The following is a 16,513-nucleotide window of genomic DNA, read 5'->3' on the forward strand; positions in this document are numbered from 1 at the left end:
AATGTCTTTTTTATTTTGCTCATTCTCTTACTTTATGGTAACATATGGGTTGCAGTTGGGGGTGTGGAGACTGCTTTTTCCTTAGCTCAGAATATTTTGTAAAAACATTATTTTCCAGGGGCGCCTGGGTGGCACAGCGGTTAGGCGTCTGCCTTCGGCTCAGGGCGTGATCCCGGCGTTATGGGATCGAGCCCCACATCAGGCTCCTGTGCTATGAGCCTGCTTCTTCCTCTCCCACTCCCCCTGCTTGTGTTCCCTCTCTCACTGGCTGTCTCTATCTCTGTCAAATAAATAAATAAAATCTTAAAAAAAAAAAAAAACATTCTTTTCCAGGGGGGCCTGGCTGGCTTAGTCAGTGGAGGGTATGACTCTTGATCTTGGGGTTGTGAGTTTTCAAGCCCGACATTGGATATAGAGCTTACTTTAAAAAGAATAAATAAAAATAAACAGTTTTCCCCCCAATCAGTTATATTTAGAGCTGTGCTTCTCAAACATTAATGTATGCTTAGATCACCTAGGAATCCTGTTAAAATGCAGATTCTGATTCCGTAGGTCAGGGGTATGGCCTGAAAGCCTACATTTGGACGCAGCTGTCTAGTGTTGTCGTGGCTGTTGCTCCTGGGCAGGCTCTGAGAAGTGTAGAACTGAAGTTCCTTCAGCTCTGTCACCTAACAGAAGAACCCAGAGGACTACTATCTTTTTCTGTTCCTCAGAAACATTCCTTCAAATGATTTCATCCTCCCTTTCTCTAGTGATTCTTAACTCTCAGCATATAGTTACATAATCAAGTTTCAAGCATTTTAAAAACAGAAACCTGTCATTCCCAGTTCTGGATATGTCCTCTTCTTCTATCTTCTAGTAAGATCCATCTCCATTTCCTCATTCTTCTTCACACGTCAGTTCACAGGTCAACTTCCTCTACCATGGCCAGGGTTACCCTGGACTTCCTAATTGCCAGTCCTAACAAATACTTGACTGTTTTTACCTTAAACAGTTCCTTTGGGATATTTGAATCTTCAAATATCTTCAGTCTTCAAATATGTCCTAAAGTGTTTCTTTTTCTCTACCCCTTTATAGTCATTTATTCAGTGAATATATGTTGCTTTCCACTTGTGTCTTGTTATTTCTCCCTGTTAAATATCTCCCCAAGTTGTTCTCTTCTATCATTGCTTTTGGATTTCCTGTCTTAATTTTTCATTCCTCTACGATGTTGCTTCTAAGATCTTCCTAAAAATGGAAATTGAATGTCACTCCCCAGTTTTATTAAAACCATGTGCGGTGGCTCCCTAGAGCTTCAGAATCAACTCATTAGCTTGGAAGACAAGTCCCTTATTGGCCAACTCCATACAATGTGCTCTCTCTCTTATACTAAGAGTCCATCAGCTGGGTGGTGCTCTTTCAGCCTGCCTCCACAGAAAGTATTCTGTACTCTTGAGATGCCCTTTCTTCCTACCTGATCCTTCAAGGATATAACGAAGTCTCATGCCTCCTCATGGAATGCCGTGACACAGCACACCCTCCCTGCCCCCTCCACCACCAGCCACCAGCCACATGCATACATAGTCAGCAGTTACATGCTCTTTTCTCTGTGTTCATGCCTCCTATATCTTCCTGAGTGTGAATTTATCTTAGCACTCTGTCATGATGCTTGTTTTTCATGTTCGTTCAGCATAAGGGCAGCATTCCTTGAAAACAGATTTTCTTTTCATCTCTGCATTCCCAGCACCTGGCACAATTTCTCCTCGGCATAGTAGATAATAAATGTTTGGATGGTTAAGTATTTATTTAATTACTTCAGTCTTGTCTTTTTTCCTTCAGTCTTCAGTCTTTTATGCTTTGGTCCCACTTGTTAATATGTAGGTGGAATTCTGCCCTAAACCTTTGCTCTAAGCATTCTAAAACCCATGAGATTTTTGAAACCCAGAAGAACAGGTTGGCTCCTCCTTTGATAGGAGCTTCCTTCACTAGCTACCTAAGGTCTTGGTAATTTGAAAAGATTTTTTTAGACCCAGGAATAAATGTCACAAAGATTACAGTAGGCTAGGAAAAATACCCCTTCCCAAATGCCTCATGCTAACTTCATGAAGATTAAAATGCCCCAGAAGTGATATATTATTATAGTTATATATGTAACTGTGTGTATGTGTGTAGTTATATATATATATGTGTGTGTGTGTGTGTATATATATATATATATATATATATCCTTCCCTGTCTTTCTCTGTGTATTTTCTCTGTAAAGTAAAATTCCATTTTCTCAAGAGTTCTACACTACCAAAACTCATAGTATTATATTCCCTATAGGAACTAAAGATGATTGTGGTGTGTATTGTGGTTAAACTTGCCATTTGCTTAACAGTTGTCTCCGTATCAGGTATTCTCACTCTATTAGCCATTTGATGGGTTATTTTTACTTATGTTCATCATTTTACTTACGGGAAGCCAGAAAAATACATAAACATCAAACAACGTTGAGGCAGAAGTCTAGTAATTTGAAATATCTTTTTAAAAATCTTAAACTCTTTGAGTATCTGGCTAGCTCAGTCAGTGGAGCACTTGACTCTTGAACTCAGGTTTGTAAGTTTGAGCTCCGCGTTGAGTGTAGAGTACGTAAAATCTTGAGGGGCACCTGGCTGGTTCAATTGGAAGAGCATGCAACTGACTGACTCTTCATGTTGGAGTCATGTGTTTGAGCCCTGTGTTGGGTGTAGAGATGACTTAAATAAATAAACTTAAAAAAATAAAATCTTTAAATAAAATATCTTGAGCTATTGAAGAATCAAGGCTGGCAATTCCTGGCTTAGCTGCTGAAGTACTAAAACATACAACCAAGGGCGCCTGAGTGGCTCAGTCGGTTAGGTGTCTGCCTTTAGCTCAGGTCATGATTCCAGGGTCGTGGGATCAAGTCCTGCATCAGGCTCCCTGTTTGGTGGGGAGTCTATTTCTCCCTCTACCCCTCTCCCTTGCTTGTGCACTTAAACACACTCTCTGTCTCTCTCTCTCTCGTACTCATGCTCTCAAGTAAATAAAATCTAAGCAAAAATAAATAAAGATACAGCCAAGATAATAGCTAAAAACATAGTCAGCTAACTGGCCCTGAGACAGATTGCAGTAGCTTGCCAAGCCATCTCACAGGATAGGTGGATTTTTGTGTCTAGAGAAAACACATGACTTGTGTAACTAAGAACACCAATTTCAAGACCCCTTGCTAATGCTTGTTTCCTGTCCCAGTACCTCCAGACCTAATTTGCGTTGAGAGGACATCTTACCTGCCTTGGGCTGTATTGTAAGTGATGGCACAGGTATTTCTATAAGGCTGGAATGTGGCGTAAACCGAAGGCTTTCTTGTCCCCTTAACCCTGTTCTCAGTGTCAAGGGTACCACACGACTTTTTCACTGGAAATTTGACCTGACCTTATCAGGTTTCCAGCATCCGTGGAGGAGTGTTTAATAAATACTTATTCTTTTCCCCTAATGGGAAGATTTTTGCTGCCTAGCCTTGGTTTCTCCACCCCTTACTTGGCCATCACCCAACAACTTGGATCATCCAAGCCAAACTAACTTTGAAAGTTACATCTGCTTTCTCTACTAAACTATGGTAGCTAAACATGACTGGAGAAAGTCCTGCTGATATGTGCATATCACACACTTACGTACTCACACATTTATAGTGCATATTCATATATAAGCCCACAGTTATCTAGATCACAGCTACCAAGACTTTTCCCCTTGTATCTGACATAAGCATTAGAATTCTATGTGTCTAAAATAAACTCTTCATTCTCTCCTTGAAACCCGATGTTTCCTTTTTATTTTTTTTTTTAAGATTTGTTTGTTTTAGACGGAGAACACTAGCAGAAGGAGGGGCAGAGGAGAGAGAGAGGCAGACTCCCTGCTGAGCGTGGAGCCTAGCACGGGGCTAAATCTTACAACCCTGAGATCATGACCTGAGCTGAAATCAAAGAGTTGAAGGCTTAACTGAGTGAGCCACCCAGGTGCCCCTCCTATTTTATTTATCTCAGTTCATGGCATAGCCTTCCATGTCACTCACTTCAGCCAAAAGTGGAGTCACCCTTAAATACCTTACCATTCTTGCCCTGTTATTTACCAAGTCCTGTTAATTTCCCCAAAGTAGATACTAAGTTTGATCTTTGCTTTCCATTCTGGTTGCCACAGTTAATTTGTCAGGCTGTCATTTCTTATCTGGATTATTGTTTTAGACTTTGTACTGGTCTCCCTGTTGCCAATCTTGCCTCTTTATAAATTCATCATAAAATAAAATGAAAACATGAAATAAATGAAAATTCCTTTGAGTTGTGTTAAAGATTAAGTGATCCTGGGGCATCTGGGTATTTCAGTCGTTAAGCGCCTGCCTTCGGCTTAGGTCATGATCCCAGGATGCTGGGATCGAGCCCCGAGTTCGGCTCCCTGCTCAGTGAGCCTTCTTCTCCCTCTCCCTCTGCCTGCTGCTCCCCCTGCTTGTGCTTTCTCTCTCTCTCTCTCTCTGTCTGTCTGTCAAATAAATAAATAAAAATAAAAATCTTTTAAAAAAAAGATTAAGTCATCCTGATAAAGGGAAGGTAAACGAGGGTAGAATGTCAGTCCTGCTAATCTTGCTTCTGCCGCAGTTGTGCGTGGTCTTACACGAGTCATCTCTCGTTGTCTAGCTCAGTCCTGTCTATAAAGTGAGAGTTACTATAGATCAGTAGATTTAGCAGTGGCCCTCTTCCTTCTAATGAAATGCAGGAAACTGTATGAAAGAAAAGCAGAGTGGGATGCCATGGGAAAGGGGGAAAGAGGAGTTTTCATTCTCCTTTCACTGGGCTCTCCCTACTTCCTACCTCATCCCAAGAGGTGGCCCCTGCAAGATGTCTGTGAAATACAATTTGAAACTCATTGTATTGGACGATATGTGTATGAATTCTCTCTTCCCGAGACTAGATCAGATAGAACATTTTAAAGCCACAGGATCTGAAGGAGGTTGTATTTAAACTGCCTAATCTTGAATTCTGATCTGATGGTCTTTCCACAAGACTTCCCTGTCTTTGCATAATATTTAAGCCTTACCTCAATATATTTTATTCTCAGAGCTCACTGTACGTGGTGCGTGTTCCAAATTTACTTTTTTAATGTTTAGTTTTTATTTATTCAAGATGCTTTAATTCACTGAAGAATATTGATTACTGGTTTTTTTTAACCTTTTTTTTTTTTAAGATTTTATTGGAGAGAGAGAAAGAGTGAGAGAGAGACAGCACAAGCAGGATGAGAGATAGAGGGAGAAGCAGACTCCCCACTGAGCAGGGAGCCCAATGCAGGGCTCTGTCCTGGGTCTCTGGGATCATGACCTGAGCCAAAGGCAGACGCTTAACCGACTGAGCCACCCAGGCACCCCTTGATCACCATCTCTCTCCTTTACTCTGTCTGCTGTGTTTCAGGACACATTCTACCCTCTTCTGTTGTTCCCCACACGTCATTGCACTCACACATTTATGATGCTGAAGGCTAACAAGGCATGAGTGCTTACTGCTTGCCAAGCTCTGTTCTCAGCGCTTTACACATTCACCCTCCCAAATAGTCTGTGAGGTAGACACCGTTATTATCCTCATGCTGCAGAGCGGGTAAGCAGTGGGTCCAAAGCAACACATCTAGTAAGCGGTGGTGCTAGAGTCAGAACCTAAACAGTCTGGTTCTAGAACTCCCCCCTTAGCCATTCTCCTAATCTTATAAGGATACCTTCATCCCACAGATCTTCTTGGAAGCAAATGAAAGAAAATTAAAATTAATTTCCTCATTTTTATACATATTTTGAATTTCCTTCAGAAATAATGAAAACCTGTGCAAATTACTTAGCATAGTGACCGGCCCATTAGTGAGTACTTAGTAAATATTGGTTATTATTAGCTTCATCACATGGACACCTGTAGTGTTCATAGCATTGATTCGGAATTGAGGAGAAAATTAAACAACATTCTAGTTACCTCACGTTTCCCAGTTGTAAGAAAAAAACTACAGAATCACTGATTTCACAGGGTACTTTGCTGTCTAGCATGTATCTGTTCAAGATGTTTATTTATTTAAAGTCTTACTTTTATGCAATCTCTACAGCCAACGTGGGGCTTGAACTCACAACCCTCTGATCAAGAGTCACACGCTCCACCAACTGAGCCAGCCAGGTACACCCCTGTTCAAGATGTTTAAATGAAACCAAGATACTTTGATTTATTTTGAATTCTTACCTGTCAGATGGTATACTTTTCCTCTTGCCACCAGGTGGCAGCATGTGACATAAAGAAAGAATTTAAATCTTCTACTCTGTTGTAGACAATCTATTTTCAGTATTTCGTGTTAAAAACTGTTAAACCATAATAAAAATGAAACATTGTTCTGTGTACCCCTTTGCCTCTGTCCTCTCTCATCGGCTGTAAAGGAAGGCCCTGAACGCATTGTCCTTGGCCCACATCTAGACCTCCCTCAGTCCTGCCCTGCACGCATTCTCCCTCTGTCAGTGCAGAAAGTTTCTTTTTCCTGCATCTTCAACAGAGATTTAAGTCCCTATGCTTCAATTCTCCCAACTAAATTGTGTTCGTTCACAATAGTAGGAACTATATCCTCTTCCCTATATCTTCCATAGTACCTAGGGAAGTGCTGGGTCTCAGGTAGCAGTAGGTATCCCTGGGTGAATGATGAATGATAGGATACGCATCAGCTTGTATGTTGAATATTTATTTGAATTATAATGCATTTATAGTTCTTTGTGGTTATGTTCATTTTAATTTTTGCTGGGGAAGTCAGTGAAAATTGACTTAACTTTAGGTATTAGAACCATTCAGATAACTACAGCCAAGGGCTGAAAGATTAGTGTCTGAGGTGGAAGGCAATTAATGGCTAATGAAGGTAAAGAACTGACCATGGCAATTAATCAAATAGGGCAAAGGGGGAGAGCTAATGGCAAAATGAAGAGAGTCAGGCCTTTGATTTTGCATGGGAAAGCAAGAGGCTCACCAAATTAAGTTAGCTACACAGAAATCTGTTTCTACTACATAATTGTGGCTCTGCCTAGATATTGTTTGTTTCACAGTGCTAATAATGAAATCTTTTGACATCGGTTTCTTAGCAAATGTTTTTTCCTGTTCTGTAACCTATTTATTAATATTCAGATTTGATCGTATTTGTGGATTATAGAAGTGTATAATGTTCTTGCTTACAGTTCTAACTTACAAGTTACAAAACAGTGATCTTAAGGTTGTCATGCTTTGAAAGTGTTGCACTATGCTAAAAATTTTCTGTAGCTGTGCCATTAACTTCATTTTTCTGATAATAAAGAAATAAGTATTCCAGGTAGATTAGTTTACCAGGTTATAGCCTCTCTCCTTAATGACATGGACCATCATCATTAGTGCATGTACTCCGCCGTCAGGAGCTGTGAGATGTCCACGGTTTGCTGTCCCCACAGCTGCCGCCATATGCAGGCTCCCCTGTTTCCTCTGCCCTAATACTACACGGGTTTGTCCCAGCCTACCACTCACAGACACGCCCTCATGCATGCTCCCTTTTTTTTTTTTTTTTAAGATTTTATTTATTTATTTGTCAGAGCGAGTGAGCACAAGCAGGGGGAGCAGCAGGGAGGGGGAGAAGTAGGCTCCCCGCTGAGCAAGGAGCCCCAGGCGGGACTCAATCCCAGGACCCTGGGATCATGACCTGAGCCAAAGGCAGGCACTTAAGCGACTAAGCCATCCAGGCGCCCTTCCCCTTTTCTTTATCCTGCTCCCTCCTTAGAATTTGTTTCTATAGCATGGGAAAAAAGAAGAAGTGAAACTGGTTAAAGGTATGTTTAGAACTGGAAGGAATTTCAAGTTAAGACTATCCTATGAAAACATGAGAGCTTTGGTGTAAAGGCTTTGTAGTATCTAGTTAAATTGTTGCTCATTTCCTCTTTGGTGTCTGTTCTAGAGGTATTTCACATTGCTACACTGAAAGATCTATGTGGGGATTGCTTTTTAGTGACTAGAGTAAAATGATTTGCAATTAAAATTCTAGCCAGTTACTTTAAGAGGTATCTCTTGTCTTTCCGAGTTCTTGAAATGCTTGCAGCTCTAGGGGACAGATACTGTCTGTAACACCCAAGGCTCTGCTGTTAGAAGTTTCATTTCATCTCTAGTAAGCCTTAACAGTATTTGGTTAATGTTCATTATATTTGGGGATTCAACAGTTTCAATTGATAGCCACCGGCTTTTAAAACATGTGAACTAATGTCTGCATTTGTCACATCGGGTTTTAAACTAAGGATTCATTAAAATTGATCATTAATCATTTAATAATACATATTAAATATAATTAATTTTGCCATCATGTAAACAAAACAACCCATTTATATAATATTCTCTTTATAATACACCCAGAGGAGTGGAAGATACTTTATTTCAGTGTTTTCAGTATATAATCATGAGTTGGATGGCAAGTAAATAAAGCATTGTCCAAAGACTATTTCATTGATGATGAGAATTACGAAAGGAAATATATACATTTGTATGTATCTCAATTGTAATGAAATTAATTGCATGTTCTTCAGATATAAAATACATCTTAAGTCCATTGGGTACAACGGTTCTTAAAGGTGCTTAATAATATTAAGTACTATTCAGGTCATAAAATTAGTAGTGACTTAGAAAATTTCATATAGCATAGCTTTCTTGGCCAGTTTTTAGAATGATTCATCAACAGATTAGCAAAAATGTGCATTTCTTTACATAAATTGGCACATTTATATATCTTTTATAATACAAATGCTTGTTTATATGAAGGTATAACTCATTTATGGGATCTTGTAGTTCTGTCTGTTCTAGGGAGATGTACCCATGCAGGTGCCCCTTTAAGGATTTCGAGCCCTGTGAATTTATGAATCTGTTGACTTCAATATTTAGTTAGCCTGGTTTCTAAGGCCATCACCGTAATTGACATGTTATTGGAAATAAAGTTAAGTTTTTCCTTATTTATAAGGGTAACTTCAATTTTGAGGAATGTGAATCAATTCAGAGTTGGCTGGAAGCCAATTTCTCCTTCCCTGTAACTCCACACAGGAAAAGCGCACTCGCTTCCTAAGTGCCTCGTGAATCTGCAGTGATTAATTCTTCTCATTATTTTGCTGCAAATTCTCATGACCCTCTCTGATGATTCGATCAGCCACTTAGAGTTTATGCATATTCATATCTCTGCGCTCCTGCCGCAGTCACTGGCGTCTCCGTCGCTGACTGGTGTGTTCTTGGTGCAGTAATTGAGCTGCCGTAGATTGATGACTCTGGGGAGCTGTAAGGCCTTTAAAGGTGAAAACATATCAGTCCTGTTAATTAGGAAACAAAAGCTCCGGTGGCAAGTTCAGCAGTCAGATGTTTCCAGTGCGGAGAAGACGAAAGGTAGGACTGGTTCCTCTCCATGAACCTGTTTGCTTTGTAAATTTGGAATTAAATCTGTGGCAGTGCTAGTGGAGAATAGCCTTGTTGTATGAATTTTCATAGACTGCTTGCCGAAGAGGCCCTGACTTAGGATGTGAGCCCTGCTATCTGTGAGCTCTCAGAAGAGTTCAGACGTGAGGTTCTGAACACCTTTGGTAGCATTGGCACTATTTGTATAAAACATCTTAATATTTTGTTTTTATTGGTGTGTTTAGTAATCTCTACTCATAGCATGGGGCCAGAACTCACAAACCCGAGATCAAGAGTCACATGCTCTACTGACTGAGCCAGGTGCCCCCTGGTAGCTTGATATTTTACATGCATGTAGAATGCTTGTGGATTCATTTGGGAATAAGAGGCGTAATTTGGGGGCGCCTGGGTGGCAGAGTGGTTAAGCGTCTGCCTTCAGCTCAGGGCGTGATCCCGGCGTTCCAGGATCGAGCCCCACGTCAGGCTCTTCCGCTATGAGCCTGTTTCTTCCTCTCCCACTCCCCCTGCCTTGTGTTTCCTCTCTCGCTGGCTGTCTCTATCTCTGTCAAATAAATAAATAAAATCTTTAAAAAAAAAAAAAAAGAGGCGTAATTTGGTCAGTGTTTTAACGCTGTTTTGTTTTGGGGGGTGTTTTTGTTTTTTTGTTTTTGGTTTTTTGGGTTTGTTTTTTTTTTTTTGGTCAATTTAGTAGTGTGCTATGTGGGAAAAGGGTGAAACTTCATTCAACAAGCTGAGCTGCTTTTTCTGTCTTTATCATAAGCGTCCTTTGATTCTTTCCCTCTTAAACTGTGTATTAAGTAACACATTGCCCTGGTGAAGAGGATCCTTTGTGGAACAATGGCCTCTAAAAGTAAGCTGGTTTCAACAGAAAGTTTATGCAGTTTACCGAACTGACAGCTTTTTCTTCTGTGTGCTAGTCTCACATTATGGTATCCCTGCCTTCCGCCTCCAGTGATGAATTTTTCTTTTGGGATATAGTTTATATACCATAAAATTTACCTATCTCTCTATTTATTTTTTATAATTTTTTATTATGTTATGTTAGTCACCATACAGTACATCCTTAGTTTTTGCTGTAATGTTCCATGATTCATTATTTGCGTATAACACCCAGTGCACCATGCTATACGTGCCCTCCTTACTACCCATCACCAGCCTATCCCAAACCCCCACCCCCCTCCCCTCTGAAGCCCTCAGTTTGTTTCCCAGAGTCCACAGACCCTCATGGTTCATTCCCCCTTCTGTTTAGCCCCCTTCATTCTTCCCTTCCTTCTCCTACCGATCTTCCTGCTATTTCTTACGTTCCATAAATGAGTGAAACCATATGATAATTGTCTTTCTCTGCTTGATTTATTTCACTTACCATAATCTCCAGTCCCGTCCATGTTGCTCCAAATGTTGGGTAATCGTTCTTTCTGATGGCTAATATTCCGTTGTATATATATGGACCACATCTTCTTAATCCATTCGTCTGTTGAAGGGCATCTCGGCTCCTTCCACGATTTAGCTATTGTGGACAACGCTGCTATGAACATTGGGGTGCATATGGCCCTTTTCTTCGCTGCGTCTGTATCTTTGGGGTAAATACCCAGTAGTGCAATTGCTGGATCATAGGGTACCCTTTTAAAGAGTACAGGTCAGTAGGTTTTAGTGTACTCACAAAGTTGTGCCACCATCACCACTATCTGATTCCAGAACATTTTTATCACCCCAAAAGAAACCTCATACGCATTAGCAGTCACCTCCGTTTCCCTAATCCTTGGCAACCACTCATCTACTTTTTCTCTCTATGGGTTGAACTCTTCTGGACATTTCAGTAAATGGAGTCATGCTCTGTGTGGTCTTCCACATCTAGTTTCTTTTACTTAGCACAGTGTTTTCAAGGTTCATGCACATTGTAGTAGGAAGGGTACTTCATTTTTTTTTATGACTAATACTGCGTTATTAAAGGTTATACCACCTTTTGGGTTTTTTATTCATCAGTAGATTAACATTCGTGTTGTTTGCACTTTTTGGCTATTGCTGCTGATGACGAACATTCGTATACACCCTTGCCTCATTCTTGATCTTTAGGAAAGCTTTAAGTCTTCACCACTTGGTGTGGTGTTAGCTGTGAGTTTTTCATAGATGCTGTTGCGAAGTCCCTTTATCATGAAAGGTTGTTGGATTTTGTTAAATGCTGCTTCTGCCTGCCTCTGTTGAAGTGATCATATGGTTTTTGTCCCTTATTAATTAACATGCTGCATTACATTGGTTGATTTTCTTATGTGGAATTTTATGACATTCTACAGAGTTTTTACATAATGTTTTCATCTTTGTGATTTTAAATAATTCAAATCAATTTCTCTATATTTCAGGCATTTATTAATACAGCAAAAGAAATTTATGAGAAAATCCAAGAAGGAGTCTTTGACATTAATAACGAGGTATACCTATATCTCTATCTATATATGTATGTATATGTATAAATAAATACTATTGGCTCATACTAATTTAGAATTGAATTTTAATTACTACATGGATTCATGAGTTTATATTTCTTTTAAATTCCTAAAATGGGTCTGTGATGTCAGTCAGCACATTATTAGTTTATAACCCTCTAACTGAAGATTTTGTTCTATGTTCTATAGTAGGTAATGTTTATGTTCTAGTAGGGCACCCCTCTGTCTGTGAAAATGGATTAAAATAAGTGGCCATTTATTGCAAGCAATGCAAAAAAAGATAAACCCTCCAAAGAGAGAAGAAAATCCACTTTCATCCATGCGTCCATATGGTGTCATCTGCTTTGGGGAATAATTTTCTAGTGTGTAAATGCACATACTATGTTACTAATGCAAGATGCTCGCTCTGTTGTCTAGTATGAAAGAGGGAAATACCCAATTTGGAAATGACTTCCAGTATAGCATAGCATGTTTTCAGGAGACTAATAAATATAATTGGCAATTGGCATTGTTTTTGGTTTTGTCTTCTTTGTAAAATAACTTGATGAATATGATTAGGATAAAATGTAAAGCTTTGAAGTATGTAATTCAGAGTGTTTACCAAAGGTTATCATTCTGACCTGACTCCCACAGTGCACTTACTTATTTCAGAATGTTGATGTGGCTGTATGGTAGATTACTTTTACATGAATAGTTTTGCCATTCCGTATTGAGACTTTGTGCTTCCCAGAGAAGAACCTTATCCCTCCCACAGTCACAGTTAGGAAAGCATGGTGTTAGGAATCCTTTATTGCATGTGTGGCTCTTGGCCTGTACATACACGAGGCCCTTCCATATCTGCCTCCATATTCTTTGCTAAAACAAACAACAGCTTCCCTAAAGGTTCCAAAAAGTACTTGATTTTCTCGTTTCTTTTAATTTGGAGTAATATATTTTCTAAATCCTATCTTGTAGGCTTATATGGCAGTAGATTTTGAGTTCCTTTAAAGACAACACCATTCAGAGACTAATGCCAGATAGATTGAACAGTAATTGGGCCTCTGTTTAAAAGGGCACGTTCATTGTTTCTGTCTGGTTTCATATATAGTAGCTGACTGCTTTACTGGCCTGGTGCGGCGTTGATTGTAATGTGCTGTCAGGAGCCAACAGGCCGTGCGATTTATTTGGCCTGATGCCAAGTCTGACTCCTTGATTCCTCAAGAAGTTGCTACCAGCCCAGAGGGGGCAAAACCAATGAGCCATAGGGCATGCTTTTTATTAAAGAGGAGTCAAAAGAGCGAAAAGAAACCACATCAGCTGCTGTCAATACTGAGCTAGTGCCAGAAAGCCCCGGGCTACTACTGTTGCGGAGCAACTGCCAAGCGCTATAAATCTGAGATTTACTGTGACGTAAAGTTTCCTTAAGAGCTTAATTTCTGAAGCTACTGTATTACTTTTCTCAAAGTGTTGTATTTGTAGGTAAAATCCACTTGAGGGAGTGAGGGCTAAGACAGAAGTGTGAGTTTGATGAATGAAAGAGCTACTCTGTGTGTGGGTTCTTGGCAAGCTGCCATGTCTTTGGGGATCATAGAAATTATTGATGACACAGAACACTCATATGGCCTTAGCCCGCACAGCTGATTCAACATGGAGCAGAAGTGCTGTCTAGAGAAAAGAGTTGACGTTGTATTCGGGCAGCATAGGGCCGTGCATATTTTTGTCTTTCAAAAAGAGTACTTGCAGGCATGGTTTGAAACAGTTTCTCCACCATGTGAACGCCCTAGAAAGCGGCACTACCCGGGTTCTGTTTACTCACAAGTACCTGGTAGGATAAAGAATTATTTTCAGAAAGATTTCCACAGTATTATTTTTAAAAGGAAGGAACATCCCCTCAGAGATACTGTTGTAATTGTTGCAAAAATCTGCTTAACGTATTTTTTTTCGAGTTGTTTGGTAAAATTATGTCATTTTTACCAGAGTTCTTGAAATTGAGTTAAACTATACTGTCTGGTTGGTTCCATTAACATTTTTTTGTCCTTTCCCCCTTTTCTTCCAGGCAAACGGCATTAAAATCGGCCCTCAGCACGCTGCTACTAACGCCACACACGCAGGCAATCAGGGAGGGCAGCAGGCCGGGGGAGGCTGCTGTTGAGTCCGTTTTTACTGTTTCGCTGCCCAAATGCGGCAACTCACTTCCTCTTTCGCGCTCTCCTCCTGCTCAGCTGAGACATGAAACTATTTGACATGGTTTTATGTCACAGGAGACTTTAATCCTTCAAATTCTTGTATAACTTTGAATAAATGGTTACTGTTCACTTAAAAAGACAGATTTTGCAGATTGTATTCATATCTATTTGCATTTGATTTCTAGGTCAATTGATGTGATTATTTTTGTTAAATGTTGTCTTGTGCCCTTACCTACGAACTGAACTGTATTAAACACTACAAAGTCATCTTGAGTATTTTAAATCAGTTTGTGTGGTTAGGTTTCACACCTGTGGTGACCTAATGTTTAATATTCTAGAACTGTCCTCAAAAAGTTTGTCAATTTTCAAGGCTATAAGGAAAACCAGAAGGACTCTTTTAATTCTGTATTTATCACTTACTTTCTGTATATACAGTTTAACCTGCTTGGGTGTAATTTGCCAAGCTTGAATTCTTTAATGCATTTGCATAAATTCTATACTGTTTAGAGCTTAAAGCTACAGAAGCATTGTTAGGAATTGCTTGGACACTGAATTTTAAACTTTTTGACATTGTTAACAAGCATGTTCATCTTTTCTTGTCACTAGTCCAAGAAAATATGCTTAATGTACATTACTAAAAGCTATGTATGTGTTAACCTGTTTTAATGCCAAAAGTTTGCTGTATGTCCACAATTTCTTTAAGACCTCTTCAGAAAAGGATTTGTTTGCCTTAATGAATACTGTTGGGTAAAAACACAGTATAATGAGTGAAATGGGCAGAAGCAAGAACTCCCTACATCTAAGCGACTCCAAGAAGAATGAATGTCCACTTTTAGATGGCACATTATGAGGACTTTAATCTTTCCTTAAACACAATAATGTTTTCTTTTGCTTTTATTCACATGATTTCTAAGTATATTTTTCATGCAGGACAGTTTTTCAACCTTGATGTACAGTGACTGTGTAAAATTTTTCTTTCAGTGGCAACCTATAATCTTTAAAATATGGTAAGCATCTTGTCTGTTTTGAAGGGGATATGACAATAAATCTACCAGATGGAAAATCCTGTCAAAAGTAGAAAAGCTTTAGTAATTTACTCAGTGTGGTGGTTTTATCCCTTTTTTTTTTTTCCTCTCCCTTGGTCTATAATGAAATTGTTACAGCAGTGCAAAATAAAATCCTATGTATAAAAGTGTTCCTTTTTTTTTTATTATGACCACATCATTTTTTTAAATGTATTTTTTTAGTCTGTCCACATGTATTTATTTGAGTATATTTTTTAAAGGGTCAACATGTTTAACACCCTTTTTAAGAATTTTGCTTAAATGTGATCAAACTCTTCACGATATGGAAATTCTTTTTGTTACTGACAATGTAAGCAAGTATTTCCTACCTCTCAAACCAGCACAGAAGCGCATTCAAGCTGTAAGCAGGGTTTATAAAGAAGTTCTAAGTATGAAACTACTTTCAGTTCACTCACTGACTTCAGCCTTCTGCGGGTCTTCCCCGAAGGTTCAGCAGTACTCTGTCAGAGCTCTGCCATTACTCTTGTGGGAAAACACCTATTGTTACCTTAGGTTCGTTTTAAGGAGCTCCTGGAGGCCAGAGGGAAAGGTGAGAGGAATTCAGGTTTCTTGAGTTTTGTTATTCTAAACTTGTCTTTCCTTAAAGTGGTCATGTAAAATTCACGGATCTCACGATTCGCTGTCATTAATGATGAGTAGAAAAGCCTTGGACAGCTAGGACTTGTTCTGCTCTCTACCGGGAAGGGGATGCGATGCGTCTTTGGAAATTGGTAGTTATAAGCCACTGCGAACTTTTCCAAAAGTTTAATGTGTCTCTCTTCCATGCCATCTCCCCTGATTCTCTTATAAATCAAGTATAGGAGGAGAAACAAATGGTAAAAACAAACAACAGCAGACTAGCACATGTATTTTAATACCCTAAGAAAAAATGGAGCGCTCCTACAGCCCTACCACAGCAACCTTAATTTGCTTCCGTCTTGGGCAGCAGGGGTGAGTAGTAGACTTCTCGATAATTCATTACCACTTTCTCCACAGATCTCATCTACAATTTAGAAACATGTGTGATGAATCCTTTACGTCAGTTGACAAAGCGGTGTCAGTGTCTGGTTTCTACTCTTTGCTCATTTTATTATCCCTATCATAAATACTGTAATATTGGCACCTATAATTGAAGCTTTAATACCATATTGGAGTCTTTAATTGATCTTTGATAAATTTTTGCAGCATTTGTGAACACATTTAAGAGCTAGAAAATCAGTCACTAAAAAAACTAAATACAACTTTTAATGTCTTAACATGTAAAATTCCAGGGGCGCCTGGGTGGCACAGCGGTTAGGCGTCTGCCTTCGGCTCAGGGCGTGATCCCGGCGTTATGGGATAGCCCCACATCAGGCTCCTCCGCTATGAGCCTGCTTCTTCCTCTCCCACTCCCCCTGCTTGTG

The 16,513-nt window shown here is 39.5% G+C and overlaps 1 protein-coding gene across 1 annotated transcript in view; it reads left to right on the forward strand.

Moving 5' to 3' along the window:
- Positions 1-15,238, forward strand: part of RAB2A (RAB2A, member RAS oncogene family) — an 89,661-nt gene extending 74,423 nt beyond the window's left edge. Inside the window, exons 7-8 of the mRNA XM_002915709.4 lie at positions 11,798-11,866; positions 13,917-15,238. Of these exons, the coding sequence (XP_002915755.1) occupies positions 11,798-11,866; positions 13,917-14,012 (165 nt within the window). The 3' untranslated portion in view covers positions 14,013-15,238. The remainder of the gene's footprint in view (positions 1-11,797; positions 11,867-13,916) is intronic.
- The last annotated feature ends 1,275 nt before the right edge of the window (positions 15,239-16,513 follow it).

This window comes from Ailuropoda melanoleuca, chromosome 9 (assembly GCF_002007445.2).
Source record: "Ailuropoda melanoleuca isolate Jingjing chromosome 9, ASM200744v2, whole genome shotgun sequence".
NCBI lineage: Eukaryota > Metazoa > Chordata > Mammalia > Carnivora > Ursidae > Ailuropoda > Ailuropoda melanoleuca.